The 18,165-nt window shown below is 47.1% G+C and overlaps 1 protein-coding gene across 10 annotated transcripts in view; it reads right to left on the reverse strand.

Moving 5' to 3' along the window:
• Positions 1-18,165, reverse strand: part of TEAD1 (TEA domain transcription factor 1) — a 261,044-nt gene that overhangs the window by 215,271 nt on the left and 27,608 nt on the right. For 3 of the 10 annotated variants that reach the window (XM_081798574.1, XM_081798572.1, XM_081798569.1), the window contains exon 1: positions 1,127-1,246. The exons of 2 other annotated variants lie outside the window; for them this stretch is intronic. In XM_081798574.1, coding sequence (XP_081654700.1) covers positions 1,127-1,216 — 90 coding nt within the window. In that variant the 5' untranslated portion in view covers positions 1,217-1,246. Of the gene's footprint in view, positions 1-1,126; positions 1,259-18,165 lie in introns of those variants that run through there. 5 more of the 10 variants (XM_081798576.1, XM_081798573.1, XM_081798571.1 and 2 more) reach the window with 3 other exon arrangements.

Consider the following 18,165-nt stretch of genomic DNA (forward strand, 5'->3'; position numbering starts at 1 on the left):
TGCAACGTGGCTGGAGGCTACCACAGCCTGCCCTCAGCAAGGCCTGAGGCTGCCTCAGCAGCAGCATCTCCCTCTCGGGGAACTTGTGGGGCAATGTCTTACCCTCGTTAATGTGAGTGGTATCTGCCGACACTCTCCTCACATCCCACTGGGGGACAAGGACATCCTTCAGAATGCGCCACACAGCCCCTCCTCCTCCTCCAGACAGAGTTGAAGACCCCCAGGCATCTTCATCACTCCCCAGACTGCTCTCATTTTACTCTGTTCAGAGTCAGCAAACACGGGTTGCTGCTCTTGGAGAGGGCGGGAGGAGGGAGCGTGGGATGATCCAGGCCAGGAAGTAGCTGTCCCCAGCCCTGAAAATCTCAGACAGCAACCACACAACTCAGAGGTGGCTGTTCAGAAGATGGTCAGAACCCCCAAGAACATCCTCGGACTCCCAAGAACACCCCAGGGCAAAGCTTTCAAACTCTTAAAAGTTAGAGAGCTGCCCTTAATTGAACATAATGATACGTGTAAAGCCTACGGAAGTAAAATTCAGACTATTCAACCCAAATTCAGGTAGAGGAAGATACTTAAATAAGGTAACATTAGTGCAGAGGATAATGGGATTTGATGAAATGTCTCCATTTTAAAAAAACCTGGATTGCAATAAAACAAATGTAGAAAAGCATCTGACTATAGGCTGGCCTTGGACTCTACTTGAGAACCCTACGGGGATAAAATAAGAGTGTAATTTAGAGAAAAAAAAAGAAAAGAAAAGAAAAGAAACAGGATTCAAAAATACCCCTACACAAAATCAAAATGTTATTCTTACACAACTCCACAGGTGAATTATGTTGATAATGCTATCTGAAAAGGAAGTGGGAGAACATCAAAATCTTTACAGAAGAACCACATGACTCTATAAACCTGACACCAAAGCCCCTGACCCACAAGAGCTTGGGTGGGGGGGGAGGCCAGGGGCTACACAAGGACAGTGAGGAAGAGGATGGTAACATCACCTGTGCCTTCCCTCTGAACTGTACAGCTTAAATCACTTCCACTTTCTTCTTCTTTGACGCCCCAAGACAGTCCTGTGGGGGGGTGGGTTGGGGGGGGATGCCTGCTTATCTCTGTTTCATACCCTGAGAGGTGAGGAATCTGTCCCCACAGCCAACAGGTGACAGGTGCAGCATCTCAGCCTTAGGTCATGCCGGGGCCAAGCATCATCCATGAAGCACAAGGATTTATCTTTCCCAGGTATGTTCAGGCAGCTCTGTATGAGAGATAGTGGGAGGACACGGTACGGTTGTGAGCTTATTTTGAGCTATGACTACCAGAGCCGTACTTACCCCACCTCACAAAGCATGAGGTTAGGGGGAAAAGAAAGCCACTTCTTCCTCCTATATCTCAATAAAGATGCATATGAGCCAGGCATGGTTCTAAACACTTTACATACATTAACTCATTTTACTCTTACAACAGCCCTACGAGGCAGGTACTCCTATTAATACCCGCACCGTACAATTCTGGAAACAGCAAGGTTAAGTAATTTGCCCAAAAGCAAAGAGCTGGAAACCAGTGGTGAGACAGGAGCCAGGCGATGTGAGCCCAGATGCTGCTCACTGCCTCGAAAGACATCCCCATGTTAGTGGATTCAAGCCTGCCATGGACTTGGGGTGAGAGGTGGGGTACAGAACCCTCCCAGCTCACTGATAATACCACACAAAGCCTCCTTGACTTCCAGATGCTTCCAACTTTCAGAAACATGCAGGTCACCTCCCCCCACCCACCTCCCGTTATTGGGTTACTGCTGGAGGATCGTGTATTAAGGCAAACACCACTTTGACATAACCTAATAACCACCCCATCTCGCAGCATTCGGCAAGAACGAGTGCTACAGGGCACACGTGCAAACTTGATTCTCGGGCCAGGAGTGATTTCTGCAGGAAGTGTAATTCCATTGTCCACCTCACCCAGCACATCTTACATCCATAAAACACGAAACCTCCATCAGTCAGGACACCCAGGGATGAAAGGCCCTGCCTCCTGACCCATGTCTAGCAGGTGCCGCTAGACCCCATCTGGTGACAGAAAGTCAAACCTAATCTGATCTTTCCATTTGGAAACGTAATACCAAAGGTACACACATAGCTGGATATGGAAGGCAGCATGATCACAGAGACCTATAATTGTCCCATATTCAGTTCTGCTGCTTACTTATTTATTAGCTCGAAATTACTCCTGATATTGTAGCCTATGATCACTATAAACGGCATTCAGTACAATACTGACCATATGGGCAGACTTGACTGGCAATGGCTCATTCTCTAAAGAAAATTTACAAATTCACTCAGAAACCATTCAGTACAGCCAACTATGGGATGTGGGTCTGTACCTGCCCTGGAGAGAGCTGAAAGATCCTGCTTCAGATCCCAACCCAGTTGGTCACCCGGGAGCAAGAGAGGCTGTGACCTCAGGGCAAGAAGCCATCCGACTCCCAAGCAGGGAGCTTGAGCACTCTGCTGCTGACTTGGAACAGAGTTGCCCAACGAGAGCTGACAGGCCCATTTTGACCCACCATCTCTTTTTGTATGACCCAGGAGCTAAGAACGGTCTTTACATTTTGAAATGGTTAAAATAAAAAAAATTAAAAAAATCAAAATCAAAATAATAATAAATGACAGGGCGCCTGAGTGGCTCAGTCCGGTGAAGCATCTGATTCTTGATCTCAGCTCAGGTCTTGATCTCCTGGTGGCGAGTTCGAGCCCCACACTGGGCACCACACTGGGCGTGGAGCCTACTTAAAAATAATAACAACAACAACAAATGACAGCATTCACATCTCAGTGTCCATGAAAAAATGTTATTAGAACGTGTCTGTTGGTTTGCATAGTGTCTGCCATCTATGGCTACAGGCACGCTACCACTGCAGGGCTGAGCAGTGGCACAGAGACTACGGGGCCCGTGAAGTCCAAAATATTTACTATCCGGCCTTTTCCAGAAAAAAGCCTGCTGACCCCCGACTTAAAAGAACTGCTAGGAACAAGACCTTGAAAAAAAACCTAAAAGGAATCCAGGAGGAAAACACAAATGGTCGTGTCTTGACCACTGTCTGACATGCAATGGTTCAGCAGCGGCAAGGACAGACGGTCCTCAGCGAAGGGGAAGGGATGTCAGGAGGAGACGGGTAGTCCAAGGGCTACGAGAAAACCCTGTGCATTTCTAGCCACCCTCGGCACGGCAGAGACACCCCTCTAAGAGAGAAAGCGAGGCTAGATGGGGGTCCAGGGATTCGGCATGGCCTGCTGCTCCAACTCAACAGAGAAGGGAGGCAGATGGAAAGAATCAGTGCAAGTTCTCACCAGAGCTGAGCCCACCCCCACCCCCTTCCAGCCCTCGGCAGGAAGTGGACAGCCAGAGGACACGGAGCCTGTCCTCTAGGCTATGTCGCTAGGCTATGCCTTCTTTGTGATGTTTCTTAGTGCAAAAAAGGCAAATGACAGTCTCGGTTGTGAAGGGAGGGTCCGCAGGGTGAACTAGGAAGTGAGTACAACATCCCTTTGTCAAGTTTTTAAAACAACAAATGATGGAGGATGATCCTTATCCTTCTGTCCCCATACACCTCACCACCTCTGTTAATCTGGGAACTCCTAGAGCTGGGGTTGCCAGATTCAGCAAATAAAAATTCAGGATGCCCAGTTAAGTTTGAATTTCAGGTACACGACAAATTTTTTACCATAACTCGGTCACAAACGTTGCTTTTTGGAAACTCAAATAATGAGAAAGACTTATACTAAAAAAAGTACTGGCCGTTTGACTGATATTCAAATTTAACAGGGCATCCTGAATTTTAGCTGGCAACTAAAATCCAAATCGTGCATGGGAGGTGACTCCTCGCCCCCAGCCTCTGCCGGTGAAGATACTGCAGGGCAGGTCCTGTCTCGGGGAGCCCTGCTTGCACTCACAGGATGGCGGCTCCCCAGTGTAGGGGTGGCCTGCTTCCAGAAACAAGCTTCCCCAGGAGCAGAGCACCTGTGCCCTGAGCCCAACTGAAAGCAATGATCCCTGAGCCCTTTCCCCAGCCACCATCTGAACCCAAGACACACATCTTCTCACCCTCGGCCCCTGGGCTCAATTCCGTTCTCTGATCCTTCAAAAAGCCCTTCCCAACTGGAAACGATGTCTTCTCTCCCTCATGCCTGTTCGCTAGACCACAAGGTGTTTCTTCCAACCCTGGGCTTTGTCTCTGATGAAGGAATGACTCCAGGACATGAATTTAAAGGAATCTAGGAGATGAAGGTGTTGAAACCATATTATGTTAGATGGTCCTGAACAGGAGCCAGAAACAGTAAGTGAGGACAACCTCACCCCTACCCCCAGGTAAGCTCTATACGGGCAAGGATTTTTGTCTGTTTTACTCACATCCACGCCCCTGGTGCCTAGGACAGTACCTGGCACCTTTTGGCACTCAATGGATAACTGGGGTTGTTACCAGCTGAACAGTGTCCCCCAAAATTCACATACTGAAGCCCTATCCTTCAGAATGTGATGGTGTTTGCAGACAGGGTCTTTAAAGAGAACTCATGTAAATGAACTGGCAAGGCGGGCCTTAACCCAGCATGACTGGAGGCCTTATACGAAGAGGAGATGTGGACACACAGAGAGACCACATGAGGACACAGAGAGAAGGTGGCCATCTGCAAGACAAGGAGAGAGACCTCAGAAGAAACCAAACGTGCCAACAGTTTGACCTTGGACTCACAGCCTCCAAAACTAGGAGAAAATAAATTTCTGTTGTTTAAGCCACCCAGTCTGTGGAATTTTGTGATAGCTGCCCTGGGAAAGTACTACTGAGATTAACGAATAAATGAATGAATGAGAGTGGGAAGAGCCCATGCCTGTCTGGTTCTCCATTTTCCCTTGGGTACTTAGGCCAGCACATGATGAGCTCTTGTTTAAAAATGCCAGCAAAGCAGCCAGTCTCTCCCCAGAGCACCATTGGGGGCTGACCAGGCCAAAGCTGCTGGGGACACAGATATGGGCACAGTTTCTATCACTCCACTCCCAGACCTTCCCGCTTCTGGGACCAGCTGTTCAGGAGGCATCTGTTCTCTTGACCAGAGAGCGGCAGGTGAACAGCCCTCAGAGGCGATTACTTCAGAGTTTTCCACTGGCTACCACATGTACGTTCCAACCTTACAGACAGGAGAGGGTCTAGGAACAGGTACTTCTGGGCATTAGTGTAATGATGTGATGCCTGGAGCTGCTGCAGCCATTTGCTCACCATGAAAGAGAGAAGCTGACATGTAAACAGTGAAAAATGGGAAGAACCAGGTCCTTGACTAGGTCACTGAGCTGCTGAGCTAACCAACCCTAGGATCACCTGACCTCTGGACTTCTAATCTTGGGAGATAGAAGATCTCTTTATTCTAAAGCCATATGAGTTTGTCTGTCACTTGCAGCTAAAAGCCTCCAGCTATAATACGTGAGCTGGAATGCTGCCAGTATTGACTTTCTGGTTTTACCAGGCAAAATCTATAGATCCTGACTTTTTCAAGTTTGGAACCTTTTTAACATCAAAACATTCTACAGACAACCGATCTAGTAGCAAGTAGTAATTTTAGTATCCAATATCTAAAGGCCAACAGAAGACCACAACTTCCAGTAATGTTTCTTTTTTTTTTTTTAAAGATTTTATTTATTTATTTGAGAGAGAGAGAGTGAGCACAAGCAGAGAGAGAGGCAGGCAGAGGGAGAGGGAGAAGCAGGTTCTCCACTGAGCAGGGAGCCTGACACAGGACTCGATCCCAGGACCCTGGGATCATGACGTGAGCCACAGGCAGACACTTAACCAACTGAGCCACCCAGGCGCCCCTCCAGTAATGTTTCTTAAGTGAATCTGCATTTTAGACAGCTAACTCTAACACATCTAAAAACACTTGGGCATCATGTTAGACAACACACATTGCATTAAATGAGCCTGCAGACAATCCTGGGTGTGCATACAGGTTTGAGGACCCTCAGCATTAACCACACCCTTCCCCCCCAACCCCTGAGAAATATCTGGCCCCCAAATGAAAATTCTCTCGACTGGACAGAGGCCAAAGACTGGACCAATTCAGTCTGCATCAAAGCTGATGCTTCTCATCAATTTGGGTCCAAGTTCTACGTAAGACTCACCCCCTCCCATGAAGGCTTCCCAGCTGCTATCCCTCAATTGCTGTCGGTTCAAAACTGCCCTCTGATGCTTGCATCATCAACCCCAAGCACACTGGACTTGACCGATTCTCACCCAGAGAAAAACTTGGTCTCTCGTTTCACTTTGTCCCTAGGATTCCCACATGATGGACACAGTGCCCCAGGGCAGAAAAGACAGCAGCAGTGGCAGTGGTAGGATTTTAGCAAGCAATAAATTCTAGCCAACGTGCCAAGTACTTGACGTGCATTATTTCAGTTCGTCTTTCGAAGCAGCCTCGGAGGTAAGTATGTCATTATTCCCGGTTTACCAAATGAGGATGGTGAGATGGCGTCCAGGTAACCTGCCCAAGGCCACACAGCCAGTTAAGCGGCAGAGCTCAGGCGTCATCCACACGCGAGCGTTAACTGAAGCTATGTGGGTGCAGAAAAGTGAATGGGCCTCAGAGGAGGAAGCACGGCCAGCCAGTATCCGGAGGCGGAATGGTCAGACTGGTAGGAGACCTGAGAGCCCCCTGACTTTTTTACAGCTAAGAACAGGGGCTTGCTCCAACAAGGAGCTCACATTATTAGATGGGTGGAAGGAGGAAGGAATGGTGGATGGATGGATGGATGGATGGATGGATGAGTGGGCAGGCAGGTGGGAGATTTCTGAGGACCAGTGTGATTCCATGAAGAAACAAGAAGACCGCCCCTATCTAGGGTTACTATACAGAATGTCCCTCAAAAGACACAGATTGCCCAAATGGATCTGGAAAAAGACACTCCACCTTTAGCGCAGAGTACCTTAATCACGCCTTCGGGCCTAGCACTGGGCTGGGGGCCCTTGGCGGGGAAAGAGGTAGGGAGGACCTGCAGAGGAGAGGACGGTTTGGCACCTTCAAGCCCGGGGACAGATGAGCAAGCCTGGTGCAGCCTAACCAGGAGTCAGGGACCAAGGCTCAGAACAATGACTTTGTAGAAGGAGTAGAACCTTGTGACGGACCAATGTTTGCTTCATTGTTACTGTGGTTAATTGGTTACCTTGCTGTCTTTGTTACTTTACCTTTATTACTTTGTTACCCTTGCTTCTGTGTCAGTTTCCTTGTAGTGATTCTCAGGAAAACCTGAGAGGGTAAAGGGCCTGTCTGCAGTCTCTAAGGGATAAGGAGGACGGGACACAAGAAGCTGCATCTCAGGCCCTCCCCCAGACAGGGAGGAGCAGACACTAAAGGACTAAAGTGTGTATTGCAGAGGCCTGGTCTAGCCGTCAGACCTCAGCTTTGCCAGCCAGGACCTCTGTGCAAAAGATCCATCTGGTTCCTGGGGAGGTTCATGCTCTGCAATATCCCAGAGGACAGCGAGAAGCTGGGCTGGGCAAAACCCCAGCTGCAGCCTTAGGGGGTCAGTGGTGACTCTTTAGATGGCACCAGACAAACATGGACTCCAGTTAACAAAATATTACTTCACAACTGCATCAATCTCTCCTAGCTCCTGCTCTACACAGGATCTCTGTTGCTTACAATCCTTCGTCCTGCTCATTCTACTACTTCTTTCTTCCTTCCACCCTCTGACGCGGCCTGACCATCTCTTCCCGAGATCACACCCTAAGACTCCTGTCTCTTTTCCCCTTTCAATCCAGCCTCAGAGTCAGAGGAAACTTTCTGAACCTCTAATCCAATCGCATCTCTTCCCAGGTGAAAATCCTGCCGGACGGCCAGCCACCAAGAGACACAACCCACACTCCTCACCTCGGCATTCGCAGCGAAGGCCTGGAAAGCCCGCCGCAGGCTGGCCGCCCGTTCCACGCCAGCTGGAGCCTCTACCCGGAATGCCAGCCCCGCTGCTTCCACAGCCTCCCTTGCTGCTCACCCCCACCCTCTCCCCTGCACAGCCTCACTGCACCTCCCCGTCCTTACTCATGTGGGACAAGTGCCTACACGCACGGTCTCGACTCTTCATCACCACACCGATCGTGATCTTCAAGACATGTCCGTTTCTCTCTCCTGCTGCACAGGAGCTCCACAAGAGCAGGATCCTAGGACGTCCTAGGACGGTGCTTGGCCAGACCAGGCGCTTGGTCCTCCCTGAAGGACTGCATGACCAGGATCACTGCGTACCCACAGTGGGCACCGGGCTGCCCTCCGTGAGCTAGCGGCTGTCATCAGGTTTATACTCAGTTCCACTGGGACCACCGCACTCCTCACTTCACCGTGAACTCTCTGAAGAACAAGGAGCCATGTCCCATTCACCCTTGTGACCCAAACATCTGGCATGTAGTGGACACCCAGCGATGGTTGCCACATTATTTTCATGAAGCATGCATACATAATACCATCCCTTTTTTAAACGAATTATTAATACTTTATTATTTCTCTGCTTATTACTGTTGCATAAGTTTAAGGGGGGGAGGGGGAGAGACGTGTTGCAGTGTTGGAAGTTTTAAAATGTATAAAAGCTCCCTTCTGAAAAGGGAGATGAGAAAGGATCCAGTAAGTCAAAGAACTGGAAGACTGCAAAAAGGGGCCCAAACTGGTTGTAAAATTTAAATATCTCATTTTTCTGGTTTTCCATTTATGAACAAACAATACAAAAATGTATTAGGTAGAAAATGATAGTCTTCACATGATCCTATATCCTAAATATATGATCATTATTAGCATCTGATACAGATTCTTCCCCCAAATTAATGCATATAAAAACATGATATAAGGTGTACTTCTTTTATACACACACACATATACTGAAAATAGGATCACATGACCTACTGATCTGTAACTCTCACGTAATCCCTCTGCCATCTCTCCATCACAGGACAGAAGTCAACCTCATCACTTTCAGTGGCTTCATAATATTCACTATATGCTTTTACTGAAGTTTACTTAGCTATTTCTTTATCAATGAATTTTTTAAAGTCCCAGTTTGTCACTACACCAAACACTACTATGAGGGCCATTCCTGTCCATACATAATACAACTCTTTTTTTGTTTTTTTTAAGATTTTATTTATTTATTTGACAGAGAGACAGCAAGAGAGACCCACCCAGGCATCCCTCTACTTGTTTATTCTTAATGTATTTGCATTCCTAATCTGCTTAATTTCTCCTTACAGCAAAAATGGCTGGAGGGGGCCATTTATGGCTCTGAGGTAGTCAGGAGCATCTGCTAGAGAGAGAGAAGGTGAGAGCTGATAGTGTGGGAAGAGGGAAGCACAGGAGTAGGCACATTTAAAAAGCTTGGTAAACTGGGGTTCTTGAGCCTTGTTGCCCTGCTGCTTTGAGTGGTCAGCATGACACCTAGCACAGTGGGGGCACCTGTGTTCATAATATGGCTGTGATCTTTCCCAGGCATCCTCTGTTTAAGAAGACAGGGAAGAGTTGTAGAAATATTCTTCAAAAAATTATAAAAGTTTTGCTGCTCCAAGTGTTGAACAGTATTCATACTGAAACTGTATTAACAAAGAACAGATCTGGGGTGCCTGGGTGGCTCAGTCGTTAAGCGTCAGCCTTCGGCTCAGGTCATGATCCCAGGGTTCTGGGATCGAGCCCCGCATTGGGCTCCCTGCTCCATGGGAAGCCCGCTTCTCCCTCTCCCACTCTCCCTGCTTGTGTTCCCTCTCTGGCTGTCTGTGTCAAATAAATAAAATCTTTAAAAAAAAAAAAGAACAGATTTCCCCTAAGGATACTGGCAACATGAAATCTTAGGCTACACCAATTGGTGGCAGTGGGTTTTAGTTTAAAAAACTTCCTTTTGTTCAAATATGTGCCCTTAGTCCTAGCTCTGCTCTCACTGTTCCCAGTGTCCCTTAGAGGACAGGAATGACGAGCAGGCACATACACCTCCGCTCCAGCAGCTGCTCATGCTGGAATCTGTCTGCGGGAGCTGCAGGCTCGCAGGGTTGGCAAGGGGTCCTACCTGTGATCGATTTGCTTTATGGTCAGAGCCCGGAGCTAAAGACCTCCATGTGGAGTAGCTGTCTTCACTTGAGGTATGTGCAGTTCTTTGTGCCACAGTGTAGCCCAGAGTTGACCCGGTAAGGCTTCTGAACCCTGGGCAAGAATAGAACCTTGCCTGTTTTTCTTGAAGACACAGAATCAGTGAGGTGAGTATGGATTAGCGCTGTGGACAGTTCTGTGGGTCAGAGACTGTCCTGCTGAAGGTTTATAACTCCATTGTTCAAAACATCCTTGATTGAGGCAAGGGTGGAGGAAAACTTTATATACTACTGACAGGAGTCTAAATTGTATAAGCTTTTCTGGAAGCCGTTTTGACAATAGGGATTAAAGTGTCAAATTTGCATTCTCTATGATGGGCAGTTCTACTTCACAGAAGTTACTTTAAGGAAAGAGTTGTACTGGGGCGCCTGGGTGGTTCAGTCATTAAGCGGCTGCCTTCGGCTCAGGTCATGATCCCAGGGTCCTGGGATCGAGCCCCACATCGGGCTCCCTGCTCAGCGGAGAGCCTGCTTCTCCCTCTCCCTCTGCCCCTACCCCTGCTCGTGCTCTCTCTCTCTCTCTCTCAAATAGAATCTTAAAAAAAAGAAAAAAAGAATAAACAAGCAGAGCACAGAGAAAATCACCTATGAATGATGTAGCTAAGCTTGAGAAGGTCGCCTGTGAGTGAGTCCTTAAGTTCTGGTGTACACTATGAAAACTAACTCAAATGTCATCATTACATCTGAATACATGCCTTAAAATGGCTTGCAGATAGCTCCACTATGTCTGTGGGTAGAGGGATTTTGTTTTTGACATAGAGGCAGGCAGCTGGCTGGCCACCAAAGCAAAAGCATGAGGAGGAGTGAAAGGGGTGATCCTAAGGTCTCAGTCGAGTGTTTTCAAAAGAACAAACACATCAACTGCTTTCCTCCACAAACCGTGAGACAAACATCCAGTCACGCAAGTACAGCAGCATGAGTAAACAAGTCTTCTGCTGGCCTTAATGCTTCTGCTAAGGAACAAGGGCCACAGACATCATTTCTTTCCCAGACTTAAACTTTCTGGAAAATCTCCAACTAGCCAATGATCTGGAGACAGCTTCATAAACCAAAACTCTCCTCCTAGACACAGCAACTGAGATCTACAAGCGCAACACCTCACATGGTGTACAGATTCCTGGGGTCAAGGTCAAGAGAGGACCTTGGGCCAGTCACATGCCCTTTCTTAGCTTGGTTTTCCCATCAGTGTAAGATGGGGATGTAGGGGACCATGGTGGAGAATGCCAGGAGGTCCAACCATGACCACTTCTCTCCTGACCGGCGTGAGCCAGGCTGACCCTCCAGCTCAAGCCTGGAGTGTTCATGAGCTGCAGGACACCAGGAGTGTCCCATCTGCTCTGGCTACCCCAGAGGACCTGGAGAGTCCTAGAAGCAGCCAGGAAAGGAGCTCAGTGACAAGTTTCCAAGTCAACATGCACCCTGCAGCCCAGAAGCCCCGCTGCCTGCTTGAGAAATAGCTACCATGATGGTTTGAACAGCAGAATCATCCCGTCAGAGGGAACCTTATATATAATGACCCGGATATGCAACAAAACGGATAAAAAGTGGGATTAGAATTTCTTAAGTTGTAGTACTTACTTATTACAAATACAATGAAACTGCTCTCATGAACATAGGTTTAAATCACAAATGAAGCTCCTAATAGGTTTCTCTTTTATTTTGCCTACGATATACCAAAAATCCTGATTCATAAATAGTTGCAAATGTTGTCTATGTTAACCTTCTACTCGCAGCCTCAGAAATCCATTCAATTAAATTAAAACCCAGAAACCTGAAGGTAAGGCAACAGGAAATTTTTATTCTCAAGTTCGGTAACATTTCTTATCAGAAAATGTTCAATTCAGAGGGAGTTGAAGTACTTTCACCGGCCAATTTAAGCTTTTATTTCTAAAGGAAAACACTGTTAAAATGTATCTCCTACGATGATATAATTCAATCTTCAGTGAGGTCAGCTCTAAAAATCCCTGGATACTCAGTACCAGGCTCTGACAGATATTTACGTAAAACTTCAAAAGAGTCCAATTTGTTTCGCACACTGAGTTCAAACTAAGTTTCGATTTTATCACTGACACTCAGACCAGCTTTTGTAAATAAGCATGATGAGAACACAAGCCCATACTGCCTAATGGAGCTCATTCAATTTATTTTAAAAGTTTCAGCGAGATACACAAGGGGCAAAAGTGAGATTCTAGGGGCGCCTGGGTGGCTCAGTCATTAAGCGTCTGCCTTCAGCTCAGGTCATGATCCCAGGGTCCTGGGATCAAGCCCCGCATCAGGCTCCCTGCTCCGCGAGAAGCCTGCTTCTCCCTCCCCCCACTCTCCCTGCCCTTGTTCCCTCTCTCGCTGTCAAATAAATAAATAAAATCTTTAAAAAAAAAAAAAAGTGAGATTCTATTTGAGAGATTCAGGCAACAGAGTTCGTCAGCCAATGTAAAAAAAATTATCTATCACCTCATTTGATATATTTTAGCCAAAAGTTTCCTTGAGGGGTCCACAAATTGCGGTATGAAAAAGATAACCCCTAAGAATTATTATCACTCTAAATAACTCGTAAAAGATATCCTAGTATAATGTACACATTGTATATTACGCATACAGCACCATTCTAAAAGGCTATCTACTCAATAAGCAGAATTTATCTATATGACACACAACTTCTGGTAGGAACTGGTATGCAACCCAGCATTTCAGCAATCTGTGCTGCCTTGTTCTCAGAGTATAAGGCAAGATTTTCTTCATTTCTGTACGTGTCAAGTGTTTCAAAGAATTGGTCCTTCTCGTCGTTTGCCTGGATAAACACATGCAAATGCAAGCAAAACGCTCACAACTACATCCTCCACTCCTCTTCCATCAAGGCGGATCGCAGGGGCATGTAGAATCCAGCCTTGGGACTTGTGCTAACCAGGGCGAGTGCTCAGGTTCTTTTCCGTGCTGCATCATGCACGATGACACCAACTATTTTCACGGAGGATTGGGAGGTGAGGATTCTGAAGCTACGAGTACATTTTCTGTGTCTGATTGAAACCTGGTGGTAGAATTCTAGGATTCTGAAGAACAGGGGAGAAAACATGGGGTCTGGGAAAATGTGAGAAGATACAGAAAACCTGCTGGTCTCGAAAACAGAAAGGACTACCCAGGAGAAATGTGGATGCCCAGAGAGCTGTCAGCTCAGTTTGTGCCTCAGCCCTCAAGCCAAGCACCAAGTTCAGCTGCAAAAGCAGTACAGAAGTTTAGTCCTTTCCACTTCTCTTTCCTTCCCTGAAGATGGAGGCTCTTTTCATTCATTCATTCATTCATTCAGTCAGTCAGTCAGTCACTCCACAGGTACCTGCTGGATATCTACCTGCAAGGCAAACTGCTGGGCATACACATGGTGTATGTTTTTGTTAGCACAAATATTGTATTTCATCTTGGACAGCTCTGCAGTGTCCTCAAAGAGAACTTGAAGATACTGAAAATGAGTGACCACCACCAGAACCAGGACTCACCTGCTCATAAAACAGTTCCAGCGCTTGGCAAATGTTAGCTCTATTTTGACTTGTGCAAGCCTGCTTTGAGCTCCTGTGTACCAGGCAGGATACAAAGTTCCTGTCCTCAAGAGGGCTCAGAGGGAGAGAAGGGGATAAATCCAACACAGAGGTCAGTGTGATCGATGGGGGCCTAAGGAAGAGGAAGGCAGGCTTACTTATATCGCCCTGTAGGAGACGGGAAGGCTTCTGTAAAATGATGTGCATTCTTTTTAGAAACGAGAGCTGGACAAGGGCGAGAGTGGATCATAGCGGAGACGCAGGTAGGAGAGAGGCAGAGGCAGCAGAGACCGTTGAGCACGGCTGAAACTGAGGAATAGTGGCCAGGAGTGTGGAAGAGAGGACCAGGACCTTCTCATCCAGCAGAGTGAACACGATGCAGGCCACATGGTTTCAGACACCTCAGTCACCCATAACTTCTCAGAGGGCAAAAGAGTGGCTCCTCTAGCAAATTCCACATGCCAAACTGAGTGGTCACACTGCACTCTCCCTGTGCTTGGCAGGAGGCCCGTCCAGTACACACATGACCTTCCTCTGGTCTCGGTACATGGAGGGGACCTCCCAAAACAAACCAACCACAAAGCCGACGCAGCCGTAATAGAGGATAAACATAATATGTGTCTGACTCGGCAGAAGCCAGGTTCCTCTAACATATCTCTTTCCGTGCTCTAAAAGCCATGCAGTGTTTTAAAAAGCACACCCACAAATCAAAACCACAATGAGATATCACCTCATGCCAGTGAAAACGGCCAACATCAAAAAGACAAGAAATAATAAGTGTTGGCGAGGGTGCAGAGAAAAGGAAGTCCTTGTGCTCTGCTAGTGGGAATGCAAACTGGTGCAGCCACTCTGGAAGACAGGATGGGGGTTCCTCAAAAAAGTTAAAAATAGAGCTACCCTACAATCCAGTAATTCCACTCCTGGGTATTTACCAAAGAAAATGAAAACACTAATTCTTAAAGCTATCCGCACCCCTATGTTTACTGCCACATTATTTACAACAGCCAAGATATGGAAGCAACCTGAATGCCCACTGATGGATGATGGATGGATGCTGTGGTGTATGCATACAATGGAATATTACCCAGCCTTAAAAAAAGAATGAAATCTTGCCATTTGTGACAACATGGATGGACCTAGAGAATATTATCTAAGTGAAATAAGAGACAAAGGCAAACACTGTGTGATTTCATTTATATCTCAAATGTAAAAAACAAAACGAACAAGCAGAAAGAAACTCATAAATACAGAGAACAAACTGTCACCAAACACAGCAGGGAGGGAAGGGGGATAGATGAAATAGGTGAAGGGTTAATTAATAAATACCAACTTCCACTTATAAAATAAGTAAATCATGAAAACTACAGCATAGGAAATATAGTCAATAATATTGTAATAATGCTGTGTGATGACAGATGGTGACTATACGTATCATGGGAAGCATTTCATAACATATATGACTGTTGAATTACCATGTTACACACCTGAAGCTAATATAATATTGTATTTCAACTATATTTCAAAATAAAATGTTTTAAATAATTAAAATGGTCTTCACCAAATAACAAAATAAAATAAAATAAAATAAAAGCACACCCAGGGCCACTCTGCTTCCAGAGATTTGGAGGTTTAGCTAATTTGTTTAGAAGATGGCTATGCAAATTTGCACTACCCCTAAGCCTCAGTTTGAAAATGAGAGGAAGAATCTCCAGCTTTATCTGGGAAGAATTTTTTTTTTTTAAGATTTTATTTATTTATTTGACAGAAAGAGATATAGCGAGAGAGGGAACACAAGCAGGGGGAGTGGGAGAGGGAGAAGCAGGCTTCCCACTAAGCAGGGAGCCCAACATGGGGCTCGATCCCAGGACCCTGGGATCATGACCTAAGCCGAAGGCAGACACCCAACAACTGAGCCACCCAGGCACCCCTGTATCTGGGAAGAATTTTTTTAAATATTTTATTTATTTATTTGACAGAGAGAGAGAGCACAAGCAGGGTAAGTGGCAGGCAGAGGCAGAAGCAGGCTTCCCACTGAGCGGGGAGCCCGACGTGGGGCTCGATCCCAGGACCCCGGGATCACGACCTGAGCCGAAGGCAGCCGCTTAACTGACTGAGCCACCCAGGCGCCCCTCTGGGAAGAATTTTAACAAAAAGAACACCCAGAGCCCATGCAACAGATAGCTGCTCCTGCAGGTCAACTCACACTAGGCACCACTCACCCAGCTCTCCAAGGGACGCACTAACTGGATTCCAGTGGCCCCACATTCACTCACTCCATGGATATATTCTGAATGCCAGTTGTATGCAAAGCACTGTGGAGAGACAAAGGTGTGCAAGCCACAGTCCGCACACTGAGAGAGCTTACAGTTTAGGAGGAGGGAAGGACAGCTATGAAGAATGGTATAAAGCATGCAGGATGGTAAGGGTGCCATTAAGAAGACACTGATGGCCCGCAGGAAATCAAGATCCTCTTCTGGTAGAGGAGGAAGGGGCTGGGAGAAGACTTCCTGACGGAGGTGGCTGCAGAGAAAACAAGGAGGTTTTGACAGACCAAACAAAAAAGGTGGTACTCTTCTCTGAGCATGAGCGATGCACCACTTACATCTCAGACCACCAGTGGGCGAGGTGACATTATCTCCATGGACTGGGCAAGGAAAGCCTGGCTCAGCCAGCAGGAGTGACTTGCACAATGTCACACACATCCTTGGTGGCACAGCCAAGCACCAAAGTCCTCATTCTCTAAGGGAAGCCTTCCTGGTAGAGGGAACGGCATGGGGATGGCACATGTGGGAAATGACAACATCCCATTTGCAGGGCACCAGGCTGGAAGGACACACTGAGACCACACTGCTGGGCCCTCAAATACCAGGCCAAAGAGGACGTGTCCACTGGCTGGGTGATGAAGCAGACAGGGAAGAGGAGACTCTTGAGAAATCAGTCTGGGATCAGGTGTAGCGGCTAAAAGCCACAGAAGCCAGTCAGTGTGGTCTGAATCCCAGCTCTGAAAGCGGTTAGCTGCGCACTCTGGACAAGGCTCTTCATTTCTCTGTGCCTCCACTTCTTCTTCTATTAAATGAGGGAGGGGTGTGATAATACCACCTACACCTACTTCACAGAATTATTGTGAAAATTAAATGAATTGCAAAGCACTAAGTATAATGCTGGCCACAAGAAGTATGGCTGGGTAATAATGATGATGCTGTAGCAACTTTATTAACCACAGCAGACACTGACTGGGGCTGGAAGATCATCTCAGAGACAGCTAGAGAAATCCAGGCAAGAAAAGATGGTTGTAGCTTCAGAGGGAATGGAAAGGAAGTTACAGATATGAGAGATGGTTCTCAGAAGGGGAAGAGAGACACTTCATCGAGGCTTGAGCCTGGGAGAAAGGCAGGGCTGGCTGGAGGCACCACTCAGCCATATGAGCACTTGACAAAGACTCAGGATTCCCTGCTGGACTCTGCCCCTTACATATCCGGGTGCATTTCTCTGAGCCTCAAATCTTCCTTCTCTAAAATGAAGCTTGCAAGCCTCACACTTTCTACATCAGCATTGTTCTGAGGATCAAATAGGACATTAAGGCACAAAGCGCTGTACAGAGCTGTGATGGGGACCAGTCTGGGGAATGAGCAGAAGGAGAGGGAAACTACTTAACCCATCTGTGATGTTCCCAGAGGGTAAGACGGAGGGTCAGTTCCAACACCGGCACCCTGCGCGGCTGCAGGCGGGTACCAGCCCAGGACCACGGACACCTGAGGCCGCCGTGGAACAGAGAGTAGAACACACAAAGGGTCTGGTTCAAGAGGCAGACCAGGAGGCAGCCTCCCACTGCTGGCAGCAGAATTCACCATTCCAGGGCACACCAGGGATAAAGGAAGTCCAGAGCGTGGCTCTACCTCCTCCAGGTCTCCAGTTATAGAGCCTATGAGCAGATCAAAAGAAGGGTCTGGAGCCAGCCAGAGAGAGATCCTGCAGGCAACCCTGCGACAGGTCACATTTCCTGCATTATACTGTCAGCCACTGGAATTTCATATAGAAATTCATCTTGTTTATGTTGAGTGTCGTCTACATGGTCCAGGAGAGCAAAAAGACAAGCAGCTCACATTCCTTATGTAAGCTGTCTTTATTTTAGCTTTGGCAGTACCAAACTCAGGACCCCCAGCCCCAAGTCTCTTCTCTGGCAGACCCTGCCCCTCCCCATGACATCACTCACCACAGGAGACTGGAATCACCCCCTAACACAGCTCTCTCTCCCACTACCCTGGTTCCTCGATGTTCCTTGAATTAACCTAGAGTTCTCATTCTCTGAATCCTCAGCACCTACCACAGATGCTGGCATACAATAAATTGAAAGTTCACACCATCTTTTGGAACTCAAAAAAGACAGGGAGGACTCCCAGGCACAACCCACTCCAATTATTCAAATTTCCCCTTTAGTCAAAAACAGCTTTCAACATAGCAGCACCTCATTTATTCAAACCTCCG

Source organism: Leptonychotes weddellii, chromosome 11 (genome assembly GCF_054177405.1).
Source record: "Leptonychotes weddellii isolate Sample4059 chromosome 11, ASM5417740v2, whole genome shotgun sequence".
Taxonomy (NCBI): Eukaryota; Metazoa; Chordata; class Mammalia; order Carnivora; family Phocidae; genus Leptonychotes; species Leptonychotes weddellii.